Here is a 20937-nt window from a genome sequence, read left to right on the forward strand (position 1 = left end):
CAAGACTTAGTCATAAGAATATACCCCTTAGCATTATCAAAAGAATCTGAACAAGCCAATCAAATTGAGTCTTTATTTCAAAACAAAAGGCACGAAAGATATGGAATAGTTTAGAAACCTTCACTAAAAGCCAAGTCATTCTTGAATAGTCATCAACAAAAGTAACAAAATATCGAAAAACCAACTTGGACACAACCTATCTAGGACCCCAAATATCATAATCAACAAACATGAAAGGGCTGACACCCCATTTATCGACTGAGGAAGCAAATGGAACATAGTAATGCTTTCCTAAAGCCTAAGGAAGGGTGACACGAGGTAAGCTTTCAGAATAATTTAGGGTTGAAAAAAAATGGTTATACCTATCATAGGGTCAGTAAAATCTATAACCAAGGATTACTGGGAGATATACTGGATGACAAGAAAGTTCGTTATCTGTTTAAATAAGAGATGCAAAGGAAGAGAAGCTTGCCGAAATGTCTAACAAAATTCTTTCCTATGGCATAGACACAGTATGCTCCTCACTAAAAAAATTGAAATCTATGGTGGCAGGCATTGGCAATATGGGGCAATTTCCCAACACTCGTCAATAGTATGACCTCCTCGTCGACAATAAGTGCACTTCTCAAGAGGGTCTTCACCACGTCCATCCCTTCCACCAGAACCACTTGAACTACCCTAGGAACTTTTGCATCTACTTGGTGGAAAACCAAAATCATCTTGATCAATAAAAGCAGTATTTTCGAAGCAAGATGTTGGCACACAAGAACGAGCGGAGAAATGTGTGCTCAAGGAAGAGCAAAGGAATCAAAGGATACGACAATAAGCATGAGCAGAGGATGGTAACTATAGACTAGCAAGGATTTGGAACTAGCTTGGCTCGAACATGGGCTTCAACCCCACTAAGACCTGGAGATTGTCATCTGATTACTCTGCTTTCGCATCTTACAAGCATCGGCCTTTGCAGGCTGCACGACATTAGTGTCCATGTGAATGCGCTTTACATGCTCATGTCTCTCTCTTGTGACCATGGTCTTAAATTTCCACAAAATTGTCGAAATTTTCACTTTCCATTACCCTCAAAATTTGAAATAGCAAAATTTCAACAAAACATGCAATGTTTGTCAAAACCTTGAAATTTAAGCTAAACTTGTCAAAATTTTAACCATAGAATGAAATTCCCCTAAAATTTAAATTTGACAACTAAAATTAAACTCTCTAAATTTATCTTCAATTCTTTTTATACTAAAATTGAAGACTACTACAGCTTTTACACTTTTGAAATTATATCAAAAAAATAAAATTATATATATTAGCTACAACACTTTCTTTGACCTTTTATGCCTAAATTATCTACATTTCTATAATAAATAATGTTTCATTTATATTAATAAAATAGAATTAACATGATAATTATATTGCATTTATTGCACCTTAATACCAAGATACATGTCCTATGTGTTCTTTTGTTGTATGGGAAAAGAATAAATTCATTGATAGATTAAGAAAATACAGAGAAGAGTATAAGACATCTCAATGTCGAAAATCTTAGCCAAGCCACAATAAAAAAAAAAAAAAAATTTGTAAAAAAGAAGCAAAAGAAAGGAAAGTGGAAAAAACAAAAACCACATCCCAATCATGCCATCAGATTATGGCATTCTCGCTTAAGAACCAAAATTCTCACTCCTTTGAAATGCCCATAACCAACACACCATAATGATGTCATGTAGTGAATCTTTTTGCAAACCAGCAAATTATTCAACTTATACCCCGAAAAAATATTTGCATTACATTCCAAACATAACCCCCACAACACTGCAAAAAACCACATTTCCATAACACACCTATCCTTTCTCCTTCCAAAACCCACAAATGAAATGGCCAAAAGGTCCTCCACAAAATTTGGACAAACCTAGCTTTCTCCCAAAACACCAAATAACTTGCTCCACACTATCGAAGCAAAAGCACAATGCAAAAAGAGAAGAAACGTTGTCTATAAATTGTTATAACAAAGCACACAAACATATGGAGAAAGCGATTTCCATGAACTCCTAATCTGCAACAAGTAATTGGAATTTGTTCTATTAAGCACGGAAACCGAATAAAAGCCTTCATTTTGGGGGTACCATGGCCTTCCAAATAATAGAATAAATGAGGAAAAGAAGAACTAGAATGGGTCAAGAACTCAAAAAATGGCATACAAGAGTGGTTCCTATTTTTTCTTGATAAGACACAATAGGGGGCCTTATGTATTCTATTTTTAATACTGTGGTTCTAAATCATGCATTAATATTTCAGTTAATAGTTTCTAAAGTTTGATTAAAAAAAAAAAATTCCTTGCCTTACTACCAATATCCATCCTTTTTAATAATCAAATGGAAATCGACATCAACATTGAAATTTCAATCCAAATTTCCATACTTTTAAAGCCTTGAAATTTTAGTCAAAATTGAAATTCAAGACCTCCATTGTAACAGAAGGCACTCAATGTACTGAAATATAAGACCAAATCCCTCCACAAACAACCAAATGCATGCACGTTTGTGCAATCTTGGTTCCATTAAGTTCCTTAAATCGTAAACAATCAACGTGCCTTCCTAAATCCCCACTTATTTCCTTTCGTCATCACCAATTTGGGATTGAAACAAACATTCAAATCTACCTAAGCCTGTCAAATAGATCTTAACAAACTTGACCCACTAAATATAATTCTTCTCATCCGATTTGTCAATCATTATTTGTGGAAGTGATGAAAGGAACAGACTTCCAAGATTCATGATCCATCCCAACACCCAAAATGAAACCAACGAGGAACAAGGTCAAACAAGGTGAACAACTGAAACAACCATGAATTAATCAACAAACCAGCATGACATTGCCACAGCCCCAAGGAAGCTTACATAAAACTCTTAACAGTACCAAAACAACCGTTAAAAAGTGACACGAGTGAACAATAAGAAAAGATCGGATCCTTGACCAAGACTTACAACCCACAACTTGATATACAATGGTGTACGTAAGGGTTCAAAGGCATTTTGCAAGAAATCAAAGCAAAAGTGGAAGCCTCACACGCTAGTTGGGGCATACGGGCACATGGCTAGTCCTCCAGCGATGAAATTCGAGGGAGTTACATAACAATAGTGTCTCTAACTATCTGTGGGGTTGGCTTTGCAAAACCTAAAGGGATTCCAAACTATAGAGGTTCTGAAGCAGCAATTATGTCCAAGATATTTTTCAGTGACTCCAAGAGCTGTTTCTGGTCCTTGGCGGCATAAGCAATCCTCCTCGACATATTTGCATAGGATTATGAGGTTTAGGGTTTGGTTTTGGGGTGGCTACGACACTTGGGAGTTTAGGTCAAATCATGTTCTGGTATCATGTTGAAGTGTTGTGTATATTGGAAGACCCAATCACTATCATAGGTCTCTCCCTCAACAACAACAACAGACCAAGCCTTAAGTCCCACTAGGTAAAGTCGGCTAAATAATCAATAACTAGATCAATGCTCATATTCACCAAAGCACCTATATTACAATTACAGAGCACATAGGAAATAACAGGAAACTGAACCTTCAGCAATTGAAAATATTAGAAATTAAACCTTAGCAAGTTATATCCACTCAAGTGTGAAGCCAAAACAAGATGCAACCATTTCCAACTCTAAAGTCAATGAAAAGTTGAAAATAAAAAAATAAAAAAATTCCCCATCACCTCTTCCTAACCCATTTCCAAACACCAACTGCACACCTTAACCGCCCCCCCCCCCCCCCCCACCAAAAAAAGACAACCAAACCAATCCAAAACAAAACAAAAATAGAAAAACCAAAACAAAACAGAAAAAACAAAAAAAAAAAAAATCTTAGAGGTCCGCCTATTGTGATAAATGTCATATTATGCAACAACCTTCTTCCAAAAAAGCTCTCTCCCCATCACAAACCTCGAAAAGTCATTTACCAAGCAGGCCTTTGTTCAACAAGATGAGTAATTTTTGTTGCAAAACAAAGATCATCTCTTCTGCAACTAATGAGCAAAGCTTTTGAAATTTGATATCCCCAAATCCTCCCCTTCATGGCACATATAGCACCAGCTAATTGGTTTATCTTCGTCTTTTCGCCAATCACTTGGTGCTATGCAAACCCATTTGGACAGCAACGATCTAATAATAGCCCATGTCCTAATTTCATTTGTTTTCTGCTGGTTATATTCTCTAACCTACATAATCATCACCCTTTTCCATGTTTGGGTTTAAATATATTTTCTCTAACCTTCAAAGAAAAAAGGAATATCAATTAAGTTCAAAATTTAAAAAGAAAAAGAAACAGCTTTAGCAAATGCCTTTTTTGACACGAGAAGAGTTTATCAAGGAAAGAAACAATGTACAATAAAATGAGGACAAGGTGTCCTCCAAGAGCAAAGAGCAAAAATCAAAATTTGAAGGTCACACAGTGATACAACAACAAGCCTTAGGTTCCACTAGGTAGGTTCCGCTACATGAATTTTTTCCCCCAATTCACCCGATAGAGAGCATTTTCCTCTACTAAATTAAGAGCTATTAAATCCTTCTTCACTGCCTCATTCCAAGTTATTTTAGGCCGACCCCTGCTCCTTTTCATACCAGAAACAATAACTAATTCACTCCTTTTCATAGGTGCACTACTAGGCCAACGTTTCCAGTGCTCAAACCATCTAAGCCGCCTCTCCCTTATCTTCTCTTTGACCAATGCTATACCTAGATTATTGCGTGTATGCCCATCGCTAAATTTATATTTTAATGTTATGTCACTCATCCATCTTAACATTTGCATTTCAATAACTATTATTTTTTTTATACAAATTGTTTCTCAGTTATCCAACATTCTGAACCATAAAGCGTATATGAACTTATAGCCATCTTATAGAACTTTCCTTTTAATTTTAAGGTTATTCTACGATCACACAACATGCCTAACGAATTCCTCCATTTTACCCGGCCTACATTAATTCTAAGCATTATAACCTCTTCAATTTCCCCTTTTGCTTCCATAATTAATCCAAAATATTGAAATCTACAAGTGTAATTAATTTCTTGATTATCAAGCTTAATCTTTCTCCACTACTCCTTATGCTACCAAAATTACCCCAAAAAAGAAGCCAAGAGCATCATTATATCCCATACCAAAGCAAAAGTTGTTCTACCTTTGAATGGTCTTGCATTCAACTCAATCCAAAGAGCGATAATATAGCAAAAACCACAGAGTCCATAGAACGCAACCCCGCTACTTGAGCCAAAACCCCAATGCCTCGTATAAGCAAGAAATCTCCAACATTCTGAGATGCCACTCAAGCTTCAGCAAAGCAAGAGAACGAGCATTCCAAAGGCGAGATGCCACCCTTACGATGGAGGAAAAGGTGAGCATTCATTCCATTGGACTTGCGGCAAATCAAGCGCATGTCTAGGCTGAGAGACGCATAGGGCCTTCTCTTCTATAAAAAATCATGCTTATTTGTCCTATTTAGAAACATTCCAAATGAAGGTCCAAATATTCAGAGGAACTTTGGCGTTCCAAATGATGTGGCTCCCAAGGAAAAAAAAAAGGGAAAAAAAAAAAAGCAAGAGGAGTAACAATAGATTTTCGAAGAAAATAGACGTAAGAAACAACCATCCAAACTCTCTAATCCTCCTTGAAAGGGGTAAAGTAAACCAACACCAAAAACAAGGTGGTAAGCTTGTCAACCTCACTTTCATTTGCATTCCTAAAACAGTTGAAATCCCACAAAAAAAAGCCCCTCTTAGAAGAAAAGAACAAGCTGATAGGTGTGTTGTGGACAGAAGAAAGCTTAAACAAACTAGGCATAATTAACTCCAAAGATGACCTGCCCACCCAAACATCCTCCCAAAAAAAAACCCCATCACCATTACCCATTTTTAAGCAGGTGAGAGGAAAAAAATTGACATGAATGCACGAACTTCTCGAGGGTATACATGAGCAATATGCATGAAAAATAATGCTTCTCCATCTAATCTGCCACCCATTTAAATGGAATTCATATTTACTTCTAATTATCTTGCGCCATAGGGAATTAGCATCCTAAACAAAAATTTAAAACCATCTACCTATAAAGGAGACATTTTAGAACTAGGCCACCAATGTATTTGGGTCTTTTAACTACCTGCGAGCTACCTATATGGTCTCTTTTGCCCTTCCCAAAACCTGACCAGAGGAAATCACGTATCAGCCTCTCTAGAGTCAAAGCAACATTCGAGGGCACTTTAAAAAGATAAAGGAAGTATATAGGGATGTTGGAAAGTGAGGCATTAATGAGTGTGGCACAATTTCCAAGAGACAAATATGCCCTCTTTCACCCATCCAATCTCATGCGCACCTCTCAATCACAAGGACTAAAAGGGCAATAGACTTTGCGTTGCCCCGACATGGAGACCAAAATAAGAAAGTGGTCACCTCAATGAAACACACATGCCATGGTTTTAAAACTCTCTACTTCCCTACTATCCAAATTGCTACCAGCCACCCACTCTTGGACAAACTGATCTTTAAAACCCAAGATCTTATTGAATATTTTTAAAAAGATAATGACAATAAGGAATTTTCACAACTTTTCCTCAAGAAACAAAATAGTATCATTAGCAAACTAAAGACAAGGCACCTAGAAAGACCTCTGACCACCCCCAAGCTCTAAGCATGCATGAGTATCCTACTCAAGGTATCCAACACTCTACTAATAAAAAATAGAGAAAATAGGTCCTTTGCATAAGCCTCTGAGAACCCTTAAACCACTCTATAGCTTGACCATTGACAATAACTAACAGATTGGTCAAGCTCAAGATACCTCTGGTCCTCTTTCTCTACACCTCCCAAAAGCCTTTCTACACATCACATTGTTCAAGAAGCCCCAATATCTTATCGTAAACGTTGAAATTGAACTAAAATAAAAGCACCCTTCTCCTCTGGTCCTCCACCAACTCATTAGCCATAAGCAAGATGCCTACAATTTGTCTTATCTCGAATAAACGCGAACTGCTCCATGGCCATTGTGTCCCCCAAAACATCTCGTAGTCTCTTATCTAAGACCTTGGAGAGAATTTAGTTATAGACTAGTAACAAAACAAATAGGTCTGACTCTCTCATAGATCTCTACTTCTTGGAGATTAGGGTGAAGGAGGTAGAATTCTTACTATTACCCACCAACTCATTACAATGGAACTCCTCAAAAAAATTAGAAATTTCCTCTTGCAAGACCATTCAATTTTCCTAGAAAAAGGCCATTGTGAGACCATTGGGCCGAGAAGCTTTCCCCCTGCTCAACAGAAACACCATTTTTTTATTTCTTTAACCTCAAAAGGTCACTCAAGCCACTGAGCTAAACTTGCATCAAGAGTTGAGCCAAAGACCCAAGATGTCTTCAAGAAATAAGCTACCAACATACTAAACTTCTGTAGGGCCTAGCTTCTACCCATGATTTTAGAGTAACAAGTCTCTTTGATTGGTGTTATAGAGCACCATTATAACAAACCTTGCATGATGCAAATTATGTGATGACGTACAATCTAAAAAGTTTCCACTGCTACTAAATACAACCTGTGGAACAGCAAGCATGAAAGCTCATCTACAGACTAGAGTTGATTCCCTTTATAAGTTGGGGCAAGGTGGCCAGGAATACATTGTTTTTTCAGGGAAAAAGTATGTATGAGGAGATAACAGATGAAGGATGATATGTTCAAATGCATAATCTACACTCTGCAGCACGATTAGCAATTTAAGAAACACACAGGAGTCCAAATTTAAATGGACTGAGAAATTCAGCTGAACCTCAGCCCTAACAGCATCTTTAGTACTCTATTACCATTGACTGAAAACTGAAAGTTACATACCCCATACCTAGGCTGCAAATCAAAAACTAGATTGCAAATTGTTATCCTAAAACTGAACGAGAGATTTTTATTCCCCACAATGAAAGCTTCAGTTTCAGTAGGACCATCAGCAGTCCACCATCAAGATAATTTTTACAAATCAAAAGCAGCATTTTCTAGAATACACTTTTTGGAACAATGTTTTAAGTAAGACCTGTGCTTATAATTGTGAGAACACACATCATGGAAACATGTGAAACGGAAATTCAAAATTATAACACTGTTGTTAGAGATCACCGCAGAAAAACAGAACAAGAATTAAGGAAGAACGAAAAATTTGACCTAACAGAAGCATGGTAGGAAGAATAGTCACATGTACCTTGAAAGACAAAATCACACCTGGTTCCAAAACAGCACCCTTTTTTACTATCACACCATCACATACTATTGCATGTCGCAGCTTGCAGCCATCCTCAATAGTTACATTATTCCAAATGTAGGAACCTTCAATTGACACATTGGACCCAATGGTACACCCTCCTCCAACAACTGAACTTGAAATTCTAGTATCATTACCAATAGTGGTGCCATTCCCAATGACAGTGAAAGGACCAATATGCGCAGATTGCGATTGCTCTATCTCTGGGGATGGAAAAAAGATAAATTCACCAAAAATATCTCCATTAAAATGTTTGAGAAGCAATACATTCAGAACATGATTTGCAAGTAAGGGCTTCACATTCAAAAAATGTCAATGGCAAGTGGCATGCCACATGATTATATAGTGAGCATCACAACAGGGTAATAATCAGTACATCACAAGGCGAAGGAGTCCTAATTATTCTGTCATAATTATACGACACAAACAAACCTTCTCTAGTCAAGTTGTTGACATACAAAAGAACATTATTTATGGAATTATTCAACTGGGGGCATTACAAACATTGATTTGGCGATTGGCTGATCATGCCATATTCTGGAAATGAAAAAGTCCAATTCATTAGGAGCTAAGGCAACGCTGCCTCATCACATCATTTTTTCATTTATGACAAAGGCACAAAAGCAGATAAAATGAACTCAATTTGAGAAATTGAATACAGATAACACTAACTGGACAAATTGGAATAGTATCACCAAAATGACAGACAGTTGCAAACATTACACTTCTATAAATGAGCAGAGGCTGAAATATATCACATTTTGGCTGCCTCTGACATTAAACAAAAGTCAATTTTGGAAAAAGTAACAAAGACTCCATTACTGCAACGCTTCAATAAATAGAAGCCAGAGGCTCTGTAAACATTTTTTTTTTCTTTTTTGCAAAGAAGCAAACAAAAAATTACACCTTGGAATGAAAAAATGCTTTCCCTTTGTCTTTTTAACTTTTGGGAAGGCATTTTCCAGAAGACACCATCTCTTATCATGGTGATAAGGCTGATCAATCTACCTACAATAACAAATTGTAGTCCTCTCCCACAGCATTCACACATTGCCACCGTTACTCCCTTCCAAAAGAAAAGGTGGGTGTTAAAAAAAAAAAAAAAACAGACCCTTCTTGCTCCTTCCAATTGAACATATGCAGCTTTAGGTCAAATTTCTTATATTGAAGCAAATAAAACGTTTTTAGGGAACTTCAACTCCGAACCAAGCTCTCACATGGTGAAGGCCACAAGTTATGACTTTTTCAATAAATCAAATACCAATAGTTGTGACAAATTGAAAGCAATGGTGACATCTCAAACCATAGCAGCATGATGCATCACCTCACACTGAAATAGCCTTACAAAAATTTATCTAATTCAGGACCAAAAAGTTCGCCATGATGTTCATTTATACCCCCATAGTGCCAATCCTAAAAGCTTATCAGATCTCCTAATTTCTACCTTGAAATTGCTGGACAGATGAAAGACCAACCATCTGCCAACAAACCAAGTGAGACCTTCCCCAAACACCTAAACATCACCAGGAATTAATTGGTCAGTTGAAAATGGAGGAACCAAAAACTCATTAATTTGAAGAGTCATTTTGAATTATTTGATTTATTAGATCTTGAATGTTGACAAACTTCTTTTCATTTTCAGTAATTCATGGACGAATGAATCAGGGAAAAACCTATCATTGTACCAACTACAATAACAATAAAAGACCTCCTGATAGTCAGTATAGGTCCTCACCACCCATCAATGCATGGTGTTCTTCAGCTCATTGTTACTCTAGTCTCTAGGTGGCGAAGATATTATTGACTGAATCAATATTGGGGTATTTTTTCCTTGACTACAGATGACAAAAACTCAGATTTCACTTCCATTTCAAAACAGCCAGCAAAATCCCCACTAATCTTCATATGCACATTCGCATTTAATGTTGGAAAGCTACACGGAGGGGCTACTTTGGATGAGGGAAAGGTTCAGCCAGGCTTTAAAATCTTAATCCTAAAGTAAAACAACATCAACAACAAACCAAGCCTTAAGTCCCACTAGATGGGATCGGGTACATGAATCCTTTCCCGCCAATTTACATGAGCATAGGCAATTTCTGAGGACAATTTTAGAGCTATTAAATTGCTACTATCTCATTCCAAGTTATTTTACGTCTGCCCCTACCGCTTCTACTGCACCTCACAATAACTAGCTAACTCCTCCTCGCTAGTGCATTATTTGGCCTATGATACAAATGCCCAAACAATATAAGCCGCCTCGCCCTTATAATCTCCAAGAGCTACACCTAACTAATTGTGAATGTATTAATTCCTTAATTTGTCTTTTAACGTTATACCACTCACCCATCACAGCATTCTCCTTTTAGCAACTTTTACTTCTTGGAAGTGTTATTTCTTAGTCAACCAACATTCTTATCCAAATAGCATATCTAGTCTCACAACCATCTGCTAATGGTTAGTTTAGTCTTTTAGTATTATTAGTGTGATTAGTGTTATGTTAATTAGTGAGAGTTAGTAAGGGCATTATGGTCATTAGAATGTATTTTATATGTATTATAAATAGAGGGAGAGACCTACCATTGTGTTACATCATTCATTTAATCAAAAATCTCAACATGGCATCAGAGCAAGATCAAACCTAAACCCTATCACCAAGCCAAACTCAGCTGCCACTGAAAAACATCCTCCCATCGCTGCCCTTCTCAGAACCATTACAACCCTTCAATTTTTTTTTTATCATAAAAGAAGAATTTCATTAATAGAATAAGAATATACAGCTAGGAGAATAAGACATCTTCTTAACAAAGTCTGGAAAATCCAGATAAAAAACCTGAAGAAACATCCTAAAGACTAGAAAACAAAAGAGAGAAAAACCAACACTAACTAAAATTCCAACACATAATGCCAATTGCGCTGAATACCAGAGAAGCTTACCCCCTTAAATTCCCCCGTCCCACACACTAAAGAGATGCCAAATAATATATCTTTTCTGAAACCAGCAACTAAGACGACTTATTCCCTTGAATAATGTGCACATTACGCTCCATCCACAACCCTCAAAAGACTGCAAAAAAAGCACATTTCCAAAGTGCTGCCATTTCCTTTTTCCTGCTAAAGCCCACAAAATACACCGCCAAAAAAGCCTGCAGTATCTTGAAACTCACCCAAAATCTGCCTAAAATATCAAATAACTTATTCCAAACACTCCAAGCATAGTCACAATGAATAAACAAATGCGACGATTCTGAACAATGAAAGCAGAGAACACATATGTCTGGGGATATAGCCTTCAAAAGTCTCCCAAACTGCAGCAATTTATTGGTATTAATTCTATCAAGTGCAACCAACCAAATAAAAGCCTCAATTTTAATGGGGACTTTGGCCTTCCAAATGGAACCATAGAGAGGAAAACATATATTAGACCTATTCAAAAAATCAAAAAAGATTTACATGAGTAAACCCCCGAAGGATTCAGAGACCAAGACTGCTTATCCTCCTCTAAAGAAAAATGACAATTATTCAACAAGACTGGCAAAAAGGATAGCTCTACCATATCCATATCGATTAACAATCTAGGAAAGTGGAAATCCCAACAAAGCAAAGTACCGCCTGAATCAACAACAAAAGAAGAAATGGACCCATCCTGCCCTAGGTCATGGAAAAGAGGTGGACAAAACCACAAACCACATTCCCCAATCAAGGATCTTTCCAAAAACAAATATTACTTCCTCTTCAAACCAAGAATTTAATATGGGGAATGAAGGGGGGATAACTCTGAGAGATATCTTTCCACGAACTCTCCAAAGAACATCTATATCTCAAATTAGTATCCCACCCATTTCGTCTAATCCCTACTTACTTTTAACAACCAAATGCCACAAGGAAGAATTCTTTAGTGGAAAATGCCAAAGCCATTTAGCCAAAAGAGTTGTGTTTTTAGACACCGGATTTCTAATACCCAAATCACCTTCCTGTTCAGACCTACTCACCACTCCCCAACTTACCAAATGATCCCTAACCCACCCACCCACCCCCAACCACAAGAAATCCCTCATTATCTTCTCAATCTTATTAGCAACCCCCCTTGGAATCTAGAAAATTGAAAGAAAATACAAAGGGATACTAGAAAGACAAGCCTGGATAAGTGTAATTCTATCACCAAGAGACAAAAAAAAACTCCTCCCCACGCATCTAGTCTCTTAGAAACCCGTTCCACAATAACATCCCAAAAGCTAGCAAATCTAGGGTTACCCCCAAAAGAACCCCAAGATAGGGCAGTGGCCAATCCAAAAAACTACACCCCACCTCCGCAGATAGCTCCCTAACACCTTCAACAGACATATTGATAGCCACGCTTTCCCATATTAATCTTAAGCCCAGAAACCTTCTCAAAAACGTGAAGGAGAGACAAAGTATTCTTTAAGGATGGTTTATGGTCCTCTAGAAAAAAAATAGATCATCGGCAAACTGAAGATGCGAGACCCTGACCCCCTCTCTCCCACCTCCAAACCTTTCACTAAACCTTTAACCGCTGCCCTATCCACCATCCTATTCAAAGTATCAGCCACTAAAACAAACAAAAATGAGGAAAAAGGGTTACCTTGCCTAATCCCTCTCACAGCCTTAAACCAAGTTTTCGACTCACTATTCACTAAAAGTGAGTAGCTCACATTATATAAACATCCTCAAATCCAACGCCACCATCTCCATCCGAACCCCTTCCTCACAAAAATATCATCCAGGAACGTCTTCTTCACTCTATCATAAGCTTTTCAAAATCCAACTAAATGATAATTCCCTTCTTTCTCCTATGAATATCCTCCACAACCTCATTAGCAACCAAAATGGCATCCACAATTTGAAATATTCCTATCAAGCACTGTACTCAGCCTATAGCTAACACTTCAGTGATGATTTTATAAACACTTGAAACTAAGCTAATAGGTCTAAAGTCTGAAACCTTACTGGATTTATTTTTATTTAGCACTAGAGTCATGAAAGCGGAGTTGATACTCTTGCTTAAAATCCCATTCCCATAAAATTCATTAAAGACCTTAAGCAACTTATCTTTAACCATCTTCCAACAATCTTGGAAGAACGCCTAATTAAAACCGTCAATCCTATAGCTTTATCCCTCTCCATCCCAAAAACCATGGCCCTCACTTCCTACTCCTCGAAAGGTCAAACAAAACCATCTCCTCACTAGATAAAGGGTCCACTCTAATCCTTCAACCATAGATCTGTTATCATCCTCCTTGAAATACAAATTAGAATAAAACTCAATGATTTCAAAAGCAATTTGATTCTAATTGGATACAATGGCCCCCCTTATACACTTCCAACTCCTTAATCAAATTCTTCCTCATTTTCCCAATAGCTATCCTACAAAAAAATCTAGAGTTACAATCACCGTCTCTTATCCACAATTTTTCAAACCCCCACAAATGCACTCTAGGCCTTAGAAATAGTCCTATAGCTTTAGTGATTATTTTATAAACACAGGAAACTAAGGTAATAGGTCTAAAGTCCAAAAACTTAATGGATTTATTCTTCTTCAACGCTAGAGTTATGAAGGCAGAAGATAACTCTTACTTAAAATCCCATTCCCATAAAATTCATTAAGGACCTTAAGAAAATCCTCCTTAACTACCTTCCAACAATCTTGGAAGAAAGTCATCTGGTCCTGGAGCTTTTTACCTCTCCATCCCAAAATCATGGCACTCACTTCCTATTCCTCGAAAGGTCAAACCAAACCACCTCCTCACTAGATAAAGGGTCCCACTCTAATCCTTCAACCATAGATCTGCTATCAACCTCCTCAAAATACAAATTAGAATAAAACTCAGTGATTTCAAAAGCAATTTGACCCTGATTAGATATAATGACCCCACCTCCCAAAATACACTTCCAACTACCTAATCAAATTCTTTCTCATTTTCCTAGTAGCTATCCTATGAAAAAATCTAGAGTTAAAATCACCATCTCTAATCACAATTTGCCTACCCCCCCCCCCCCCAACAAAACAAATACACTCTGAGCCTTAGAAATAGTCCTATCAAGCACCGTACTCAGCCTATTATCTAACACTTAGAGATGATTTTATAAACATTGGAAACCAACATAATAGGCTAAAGTCCAAAACCCTAATGAATTTATTCTACTTCAATGCTAAAGTTATGAAAACGGTATTGATACTCTTAAAATCCCATCCCATAAAATTCATTAAAGACCTTAAGCAAATCATCCTTAACCACCTTCCAACAATCTTGGAAGAAAGCCATATTAAAACTATCAAGTCTTGGAGCTTTATCCCTCTCCATCCCAAAAACCATGACCCTCACTTTCTATTCCTCAAAAGATCAAACCAAACCACCTCCTCACCAGATAAAGGGTCCCACTCTAATCCTTCAACCATAGATCTATGATCATCCTCCTCAAAATACAAGATAGAATACATATTTTCAAAATCAATTTAACTCTAATTGGATATAACAAGCCCCCTATCCACTTCCAACTCCCTAATCAAATTCTTCCTCATTTTTCTAGTAGCTATCCAACGAAAAATATAGAGTTACAATCACCATCTCCGATCCATTTAAACTCTGTCTTCTACCTTTAGTATCTCATTTCCATGAAAATCACCTCCTCCAATTCTTTCTTCAAAGAGACTCTTCTCATATTTTCCTCCCTTAATAGAATATTATCTTCTTCCTTCCTATTAAACTCAACCAACTCTCCTAAGATACTAGACTTTCTAACCCTTAAGTCTCTAAACACCTCTCTATTCCAATCTTTCAACTTCTTTTTTAACCTTCTTAGTTTTTTCATGAATCTAAAGCCTTCCAGACAACTCTCCGCATCCTCATTCCAAGAATTCCTAACAAGGGCTAAAAAGAATCATGATCCAACCACATATTTTCAAACATAAATGGACTAAGTCCTGAGGCATCCCTCCTCGATTCCAACATGATGGAAAGTGGTCAAAAATAGGCCTAGGCAAAATCGATTGAAAGAGATTAGGGAACTCGTCCACCCAATCCATAAAGAAAAGGAATCCATCAAGCCTACTCACCAACACTCTAGCCCCACCCATCGACTAGGTAAAATTGGCATTATCAAGAGGAAGGTCTCTCAAACCACACTCCCTAATAAAGGAGTCAAAACTCAACATAGTAACAGTCACTCTATCACCTCCTTTTTTCTCTCAAGGAAACCTTACCAAAATAAAATCAACCCCCCAATCCAATTGGGAGCACAAAAGCCATATACTTTTTTTTATAATAAAAGAAAGCATATTAGATAGAAAGAAGACAAGGTGCAACATGTAGGGGCAAGAAGCCCACTAAGTTAAAAGAAAAACGCCAAAAGAAAACAAAAAACACAAGATCGCAAAGAAGAACTAAACGAAATTAACCAAGAAACCCCCTTTTTAAACCCTTACCATCATAATTAACCGAACTCTTCAAACTTGCCAATCACCTTTGGCCATTCACCTTACGATTTTTGCCATCATTCAAATACACTTTATTTCCCCCAATATCACTCAGCTTTAAATCCACTTTACCCAATAGAATTTGATCTTCTAGCTCCTCCTTCGAGATCTCATCCACTAGTGTAGGAAAAATTCCATCCACGTATACCGTATTCACCAACCATAGCTACTCCCTCCAAACCTTCCAGCAGGGGTGGATGAACATAAGATACACTTCCTATTTCATCGTAAGAGTCTAAAACAAACCCCTTCCATAATCAAAATCACTATTATACTCACCGTCCGAATCTAAAAATTCCCCCCGTTTCTTTACCTCCTTGCCTTTTCTAGTCTTATTAGAACCCTCGGCACTGTTCGCAACTTGAGGAATTTCCAAAATACTAAACTCTCCCTTAGAATCTCTCCTTAATACCTTTTTCATAGATTCACTGAAATTTTCACTCTTATCTTCAAGTATCTTCTTCATTTCAATACCCAAACAAGCCGCCTTTCGACAAGCATAAACATTATTAGCTTCAAATTCATCACTATAATTACGATAATCAACAAATCTCTCCCGCAAACTTGCTTCTTTTCCACTCTTTTCACACAACCTCCTGAAAATTCTACAAAACTAGACGCAGATTTATCACCATAGTCTTGAACCGAATTTGAACTTCTAACATCCTGAACTTCCTTCAACTCTTGATCATTTCGATTCTTATTCTTAATACTTGTGGGCTGAATATTATTTCTTTTAACTAGATGTTGAATAACTATTCAAGTACTTGTAACTTCCTCCTTCCCTATATACATCTTCTTAAAAGCAAAAGTATTACTTTGGGCATGTCTGTTATCCAGAGCCACCACAATTGGTCCAGGAAACTTTCTTTTTTGAGCCATATATCTACTTATCACCAAGGCCCTTTTGTGAGAAGCTCATATGAGGAGAGCCTCCCTTTTGATCCAAATTGAGGCTTGTATCAACATCTTCGAAACACTAGGCCTTTTCAAATAATTGGCCAAATTTAGTAAAAAAGAAAAAAAAGAAATACCCCATTTTTGAATTACCTAGGCCAACTCCAAAATGAGAAGCATGCAATCCCACCAAATATCTTTACTACCCCCCTCCCCCAAACGCAGCCCCAGCCGCTTCTCTAATCATTTTTGCTCCATCACAAACCCTAACTTCCTTCTCACTCCTGTCAATCAAAGATGACTACTTAGTGACTGCCTTAGATTCATTTTGATGCAACTTGTCTCCACACCGATGGCACAATCTAGTTTCCCAACCTTCCAACCTTGCTTTATGGAATAGGCTTGACTATCGCATCCATCATCATCGCAATTTTTGCCTTCCAACACCTCTTGACTCCACGATCTGTGTTGTGAAGAGCTATTTGCACCCATATAGCCAATTTAATCAAGAAAGCCCTTTGCCATCTCGCAAAAGGCACTCGTGAAGCTTCGCCAACCCCCGCCATTTACACCCTGAGGAATAAAGACTGAAATTCAATCCCAACCCAGACTCCAAAAATTTTCATAACTTTTTTCCATTTAATAGACATCCATAGCTTCGTAATACCCAATAAAAACCAATTGAAACCCCCTTTGCATACAACTAAAATGAGGTATGCCATCAGCGAACCAAAGCATAGCCTCTCTGGAAAACCTAACCAACCTGCTATGAGTGCTATTGTTCTAAACTACAAGCAGGTACAACATCGGCTGTTGCAAAAGCTTTCCTGGCATTAAGCGCACGAAAAGGAGAAAAGCCATTTGATTTGATTTGATTTGTTCAGATAAAATTATAAACAATAGTATGTGCTAAACTATAAATTTTTCTGCTGCCAATTTTAAAATATAAAATAAAGACTCACAAAATCCATACACATAACCAAGCTCATCTCGAAAGAAGCTCCTAAGGGTTGGTCTAGAAGGAGTATACACCGACGAAACCCACCAATGACCCTAGCCTCTCACATCTAGTAAAATGGAAAGAGAGAAAAAACCTATAGACTATCCACTTTAACAATAGAGCAAGTATCCCACATCAACAAAATACCACCTACTAATCCTCGAGAAGGTACAAAGGTCCAATCCTTATTGCGTCCTTCCCAAATCCCTCTAACAAGCACCCTCCCAAAAATGAACATTCTCAAGTTTTGTCTCCTGAATCAAAACCATATCATTAGTATGGTATCTTTGGAACAAGAAAGGGATCATGAAAAGAAGGCGACTCAGGGTTACAGAGGACGACCCTGGTTGACTATGTGTAATAAACATGTATAGATTTTAGTTTGCTTGTATAACTGGCAGTCTTGCCTATGTAATGAAAGACCTTCTCAAAAGAGAGGACAATTCAAACCATTTTGTTACTCTGTGCTTGTCCTGCTTAGTTTTGATTGTTCCTCATGTTTGATAGTGCTCTAGTTTGTGAGCGTTGGGATGGAGTCTATGAATACCAAAAACATGTTTCCTTCCTTGCTACCATAGATACCACTCGAAAAGTTGGACTGAAAGAATCATGTTTAGTGCTCTAAGGCTACTAAGGTTTATCTAGCAGGATTAAAAAAATATGACCACTTGTTCCAATTTGGTCCCTCTAATGAGAAAAGAAACGAAGTGTGGGTTCAAGAAGATGCCTTGATTGTTTCCCTCCTCTAGAACTTGATGGAAACCCAAATCACACACATGAGCATGCATCTAGATACATGCAAGGAGATTGGGACTATGCCAAGCTTCTTTACTCTAGTAACATTACATGTATGTATGATTTATCCCAGGAGTACTTTCAATTACAACAAGAAGATAAAAGTGTTACAAGGTATTTAGGACAAATGTATTCATAAGGAGCTTAATGTCATGCAACCTATAACCAATGGAGTTCTTGAGATGTAGAAGCAGAGGGCATATGACAGCTCTTCAGGTTCAAGTGGATTTGAAACCCCATTTGAGGCAATTTGGTCCCAAAACTTAATAGTGCAAAGTTTCCATCATATGCCGATATTTATTCTCTAGTCCTTCGTGCTCCCTACAATACTTCTTCCTTCTCTTGCATCTGGCTCTGATAAGATAACCTTGGCCATGCATGGTGATTCTAGTTTTCAATCATACAACCACACAAGTTATCAAGGTAGTTCAAAAGTTCGTGGTGGTATAGACGGATGAGGTAGAGGCACTACTCACAAGTGTGCTCATTGTGGACTACGTGATCATACTATAAGCAATGTTGGGATGTCCACAGTAAGCCTTCATGTGTTACCAACTGTCGCAGCAAGCTTCTCTTCCCATTGCATCACTTGCCTAAATAGGTAATCCCACTGCTTGCCTATCATCCAGTACTTCTCGTCCTAGTCCTTGGAACTACCACTATTCATGTCACAAGTATACCTAATATATTCTCTACTCTCCAGTATTCTAAAAATTACCTTGTGTTACTCTTTTTGATGGATCCATCACTATCATTAAGCGAATTGGAACTGTAAGTCCCACTTCTTCTATTTCTCTTCCTTCGGTTTTATATATTCCCAAGTTTCCTAAGATTACCAAATGCATAAATTATTCATTAGCATTATTCCCTAATTATGTGGTCATTCAAGATTTGAAGACAAGGAAGACAATATGCGAAGGGCATAAAGTTGGTCAACTTTATCACTTTGGGCTGCTATCTCCTTCTACCACATGCAATGTTGTTGCCACACCACTCCAAATTCATTGTTGCCTTAGTCATCCTTCGCTAAGAAATTGAAAAGTCTAGTTCCTTATTTGAGTTTTGTGTCTATTTTTCATTGAGAGTCTTGTCAATTGGGAAAGCATCATCGTGTCCCTTTTGCTTCTCGAGTCAATAAATGGGCTGCAAGCCCTTTCATGTTAATCCATTCTAATGTTTGAGGTCCTAGTAGAGTTGTGTCCAAGTTAAGTTTCATGTACTTCGTAACCTTTTTCAGATGATTATTCAAGGATGACTTGGCTGTATTTAATAAAAGATCGTTCTAAGTTATTTTATATATTTTTTGTTTTTTTTTTTTAAATAAAGACTCAATTTGCTATGCCAATTTGAATATTTCAAAGTGATAATGCTAAAAAGTATTTAAGTACTCAATTCACTACTTATATGACTCAATTTGGTCTTTTTAATCTCACCTAATGCCCACACTCCTCAACAAAATGGGGTTGCAAAGAGGAAAAATAGACATATTCTTGAAATCACTCGCACCTTATTTTATCAAATGCATGTACCTAAAGTGTTTTGGAGCAAAGTTGTACTTACTGTTTGCTATCTTATCAACAAGATGCCATCCTCTATTCTAAGTGATAAAATTTCATACTTCATTCTCTTTCCTAACTCCGCTTGTGATGCACTTAATGTCCTAATTTTTTCACACACAGCCGGTCCCAAGCCCGGATTAAGGAGCGTTGCGTTAGGTAACTGACAGCCAGCGTAAAATTTGTCAAATCACTATGATATGAATCCTTACCGAATATTTGCTGGGGCGTTCCCTACGAGCGACGTGTTGCACTTGAACCACCCGGGTGTAGCAAAAAGTGGGCGAGGGTGGGCAAAGTCGTCGCCCCGAAGCGACACGCTGTGTCGGCGCCCGGGCGCGGTGTCAAATATGCGAGGATTCCTGCATCATTCTAGATGTGGGCAAGTAAAAACGTCAGTTTAGGAAACTAGGATTAGATTAGCAACTTGGAATATAGGTACACTTACAGGTAAAAGTATGGAAATTGTGGATACAATGATTAGAAGAATTAATCTAATTTGCATTCAAGAAACTAAGTGGGTGGGGGAGAAAGCTAGAGAAATAGATAAATCAGGATTTAAACTTTGGTACACTAAAAAGAAAAACATAAGAATGGAATAGGTATTATTATAGACAAAAACTTAAAAGATAGCGTTGTGGATGTAACTAGAGTAAAGGATAGAATTATAAAAATCAAGATGGTATTAGGACAAGAGATAATAAATATCATTAGTGCTTATGCTCCCCAAGTTGGCTTAATAGAAAATCTTAAGAGACAATTTTTGGAACATATGGATAGTCTTATACAAGGCATACGAGGGATTGAGAAAATATTTATAGGAGGAGATCTAAATGGACACGTTGGAAGAGATAATAAAAATTATGAGAGGATACATAGAGGATATGGATATGGAGACAAAAATGAGTC

The 20937-nt window shown here is 37.4% G+C and overlaps 1 protein-coding gene across 1 annotated transcript in view; it reads right to left on the bottom strand.

Moving 5' to 3' along the window:
- Positions 1 to 20937, bottom strand: part of LOC131153477 (uncharacterized) — a 154538-nt gene that overhangs the window by 94015 nt on the left and 39586 nt on the right. The window contains exon 6 of the mRNA XM_058105817.1: positions 8229 to 8491. Within this exon, the coding sequence (XP_057961800.1) occupies positions 8229 to 8491 (263 nt within the window). The remainder of the gene's footprint in view (positions 1 to 8228; positions 8492 to 20937) is intronic.

This window comes from Malania oleifera, chromosome 4 (assembly GCF_029873635.1).
Source record: "Malania oleifera isolate guangnan ecotype guangnan chromosome 4, ASM2987363v1, whole genome shotgun sequence".
NCBI classification, from domain to species: Eukaryota; Viridiplantae; Streptophyta; class Magnoliopsida; order Santalales; family Ximeniaceae; genus Malania; species Malania oleifera.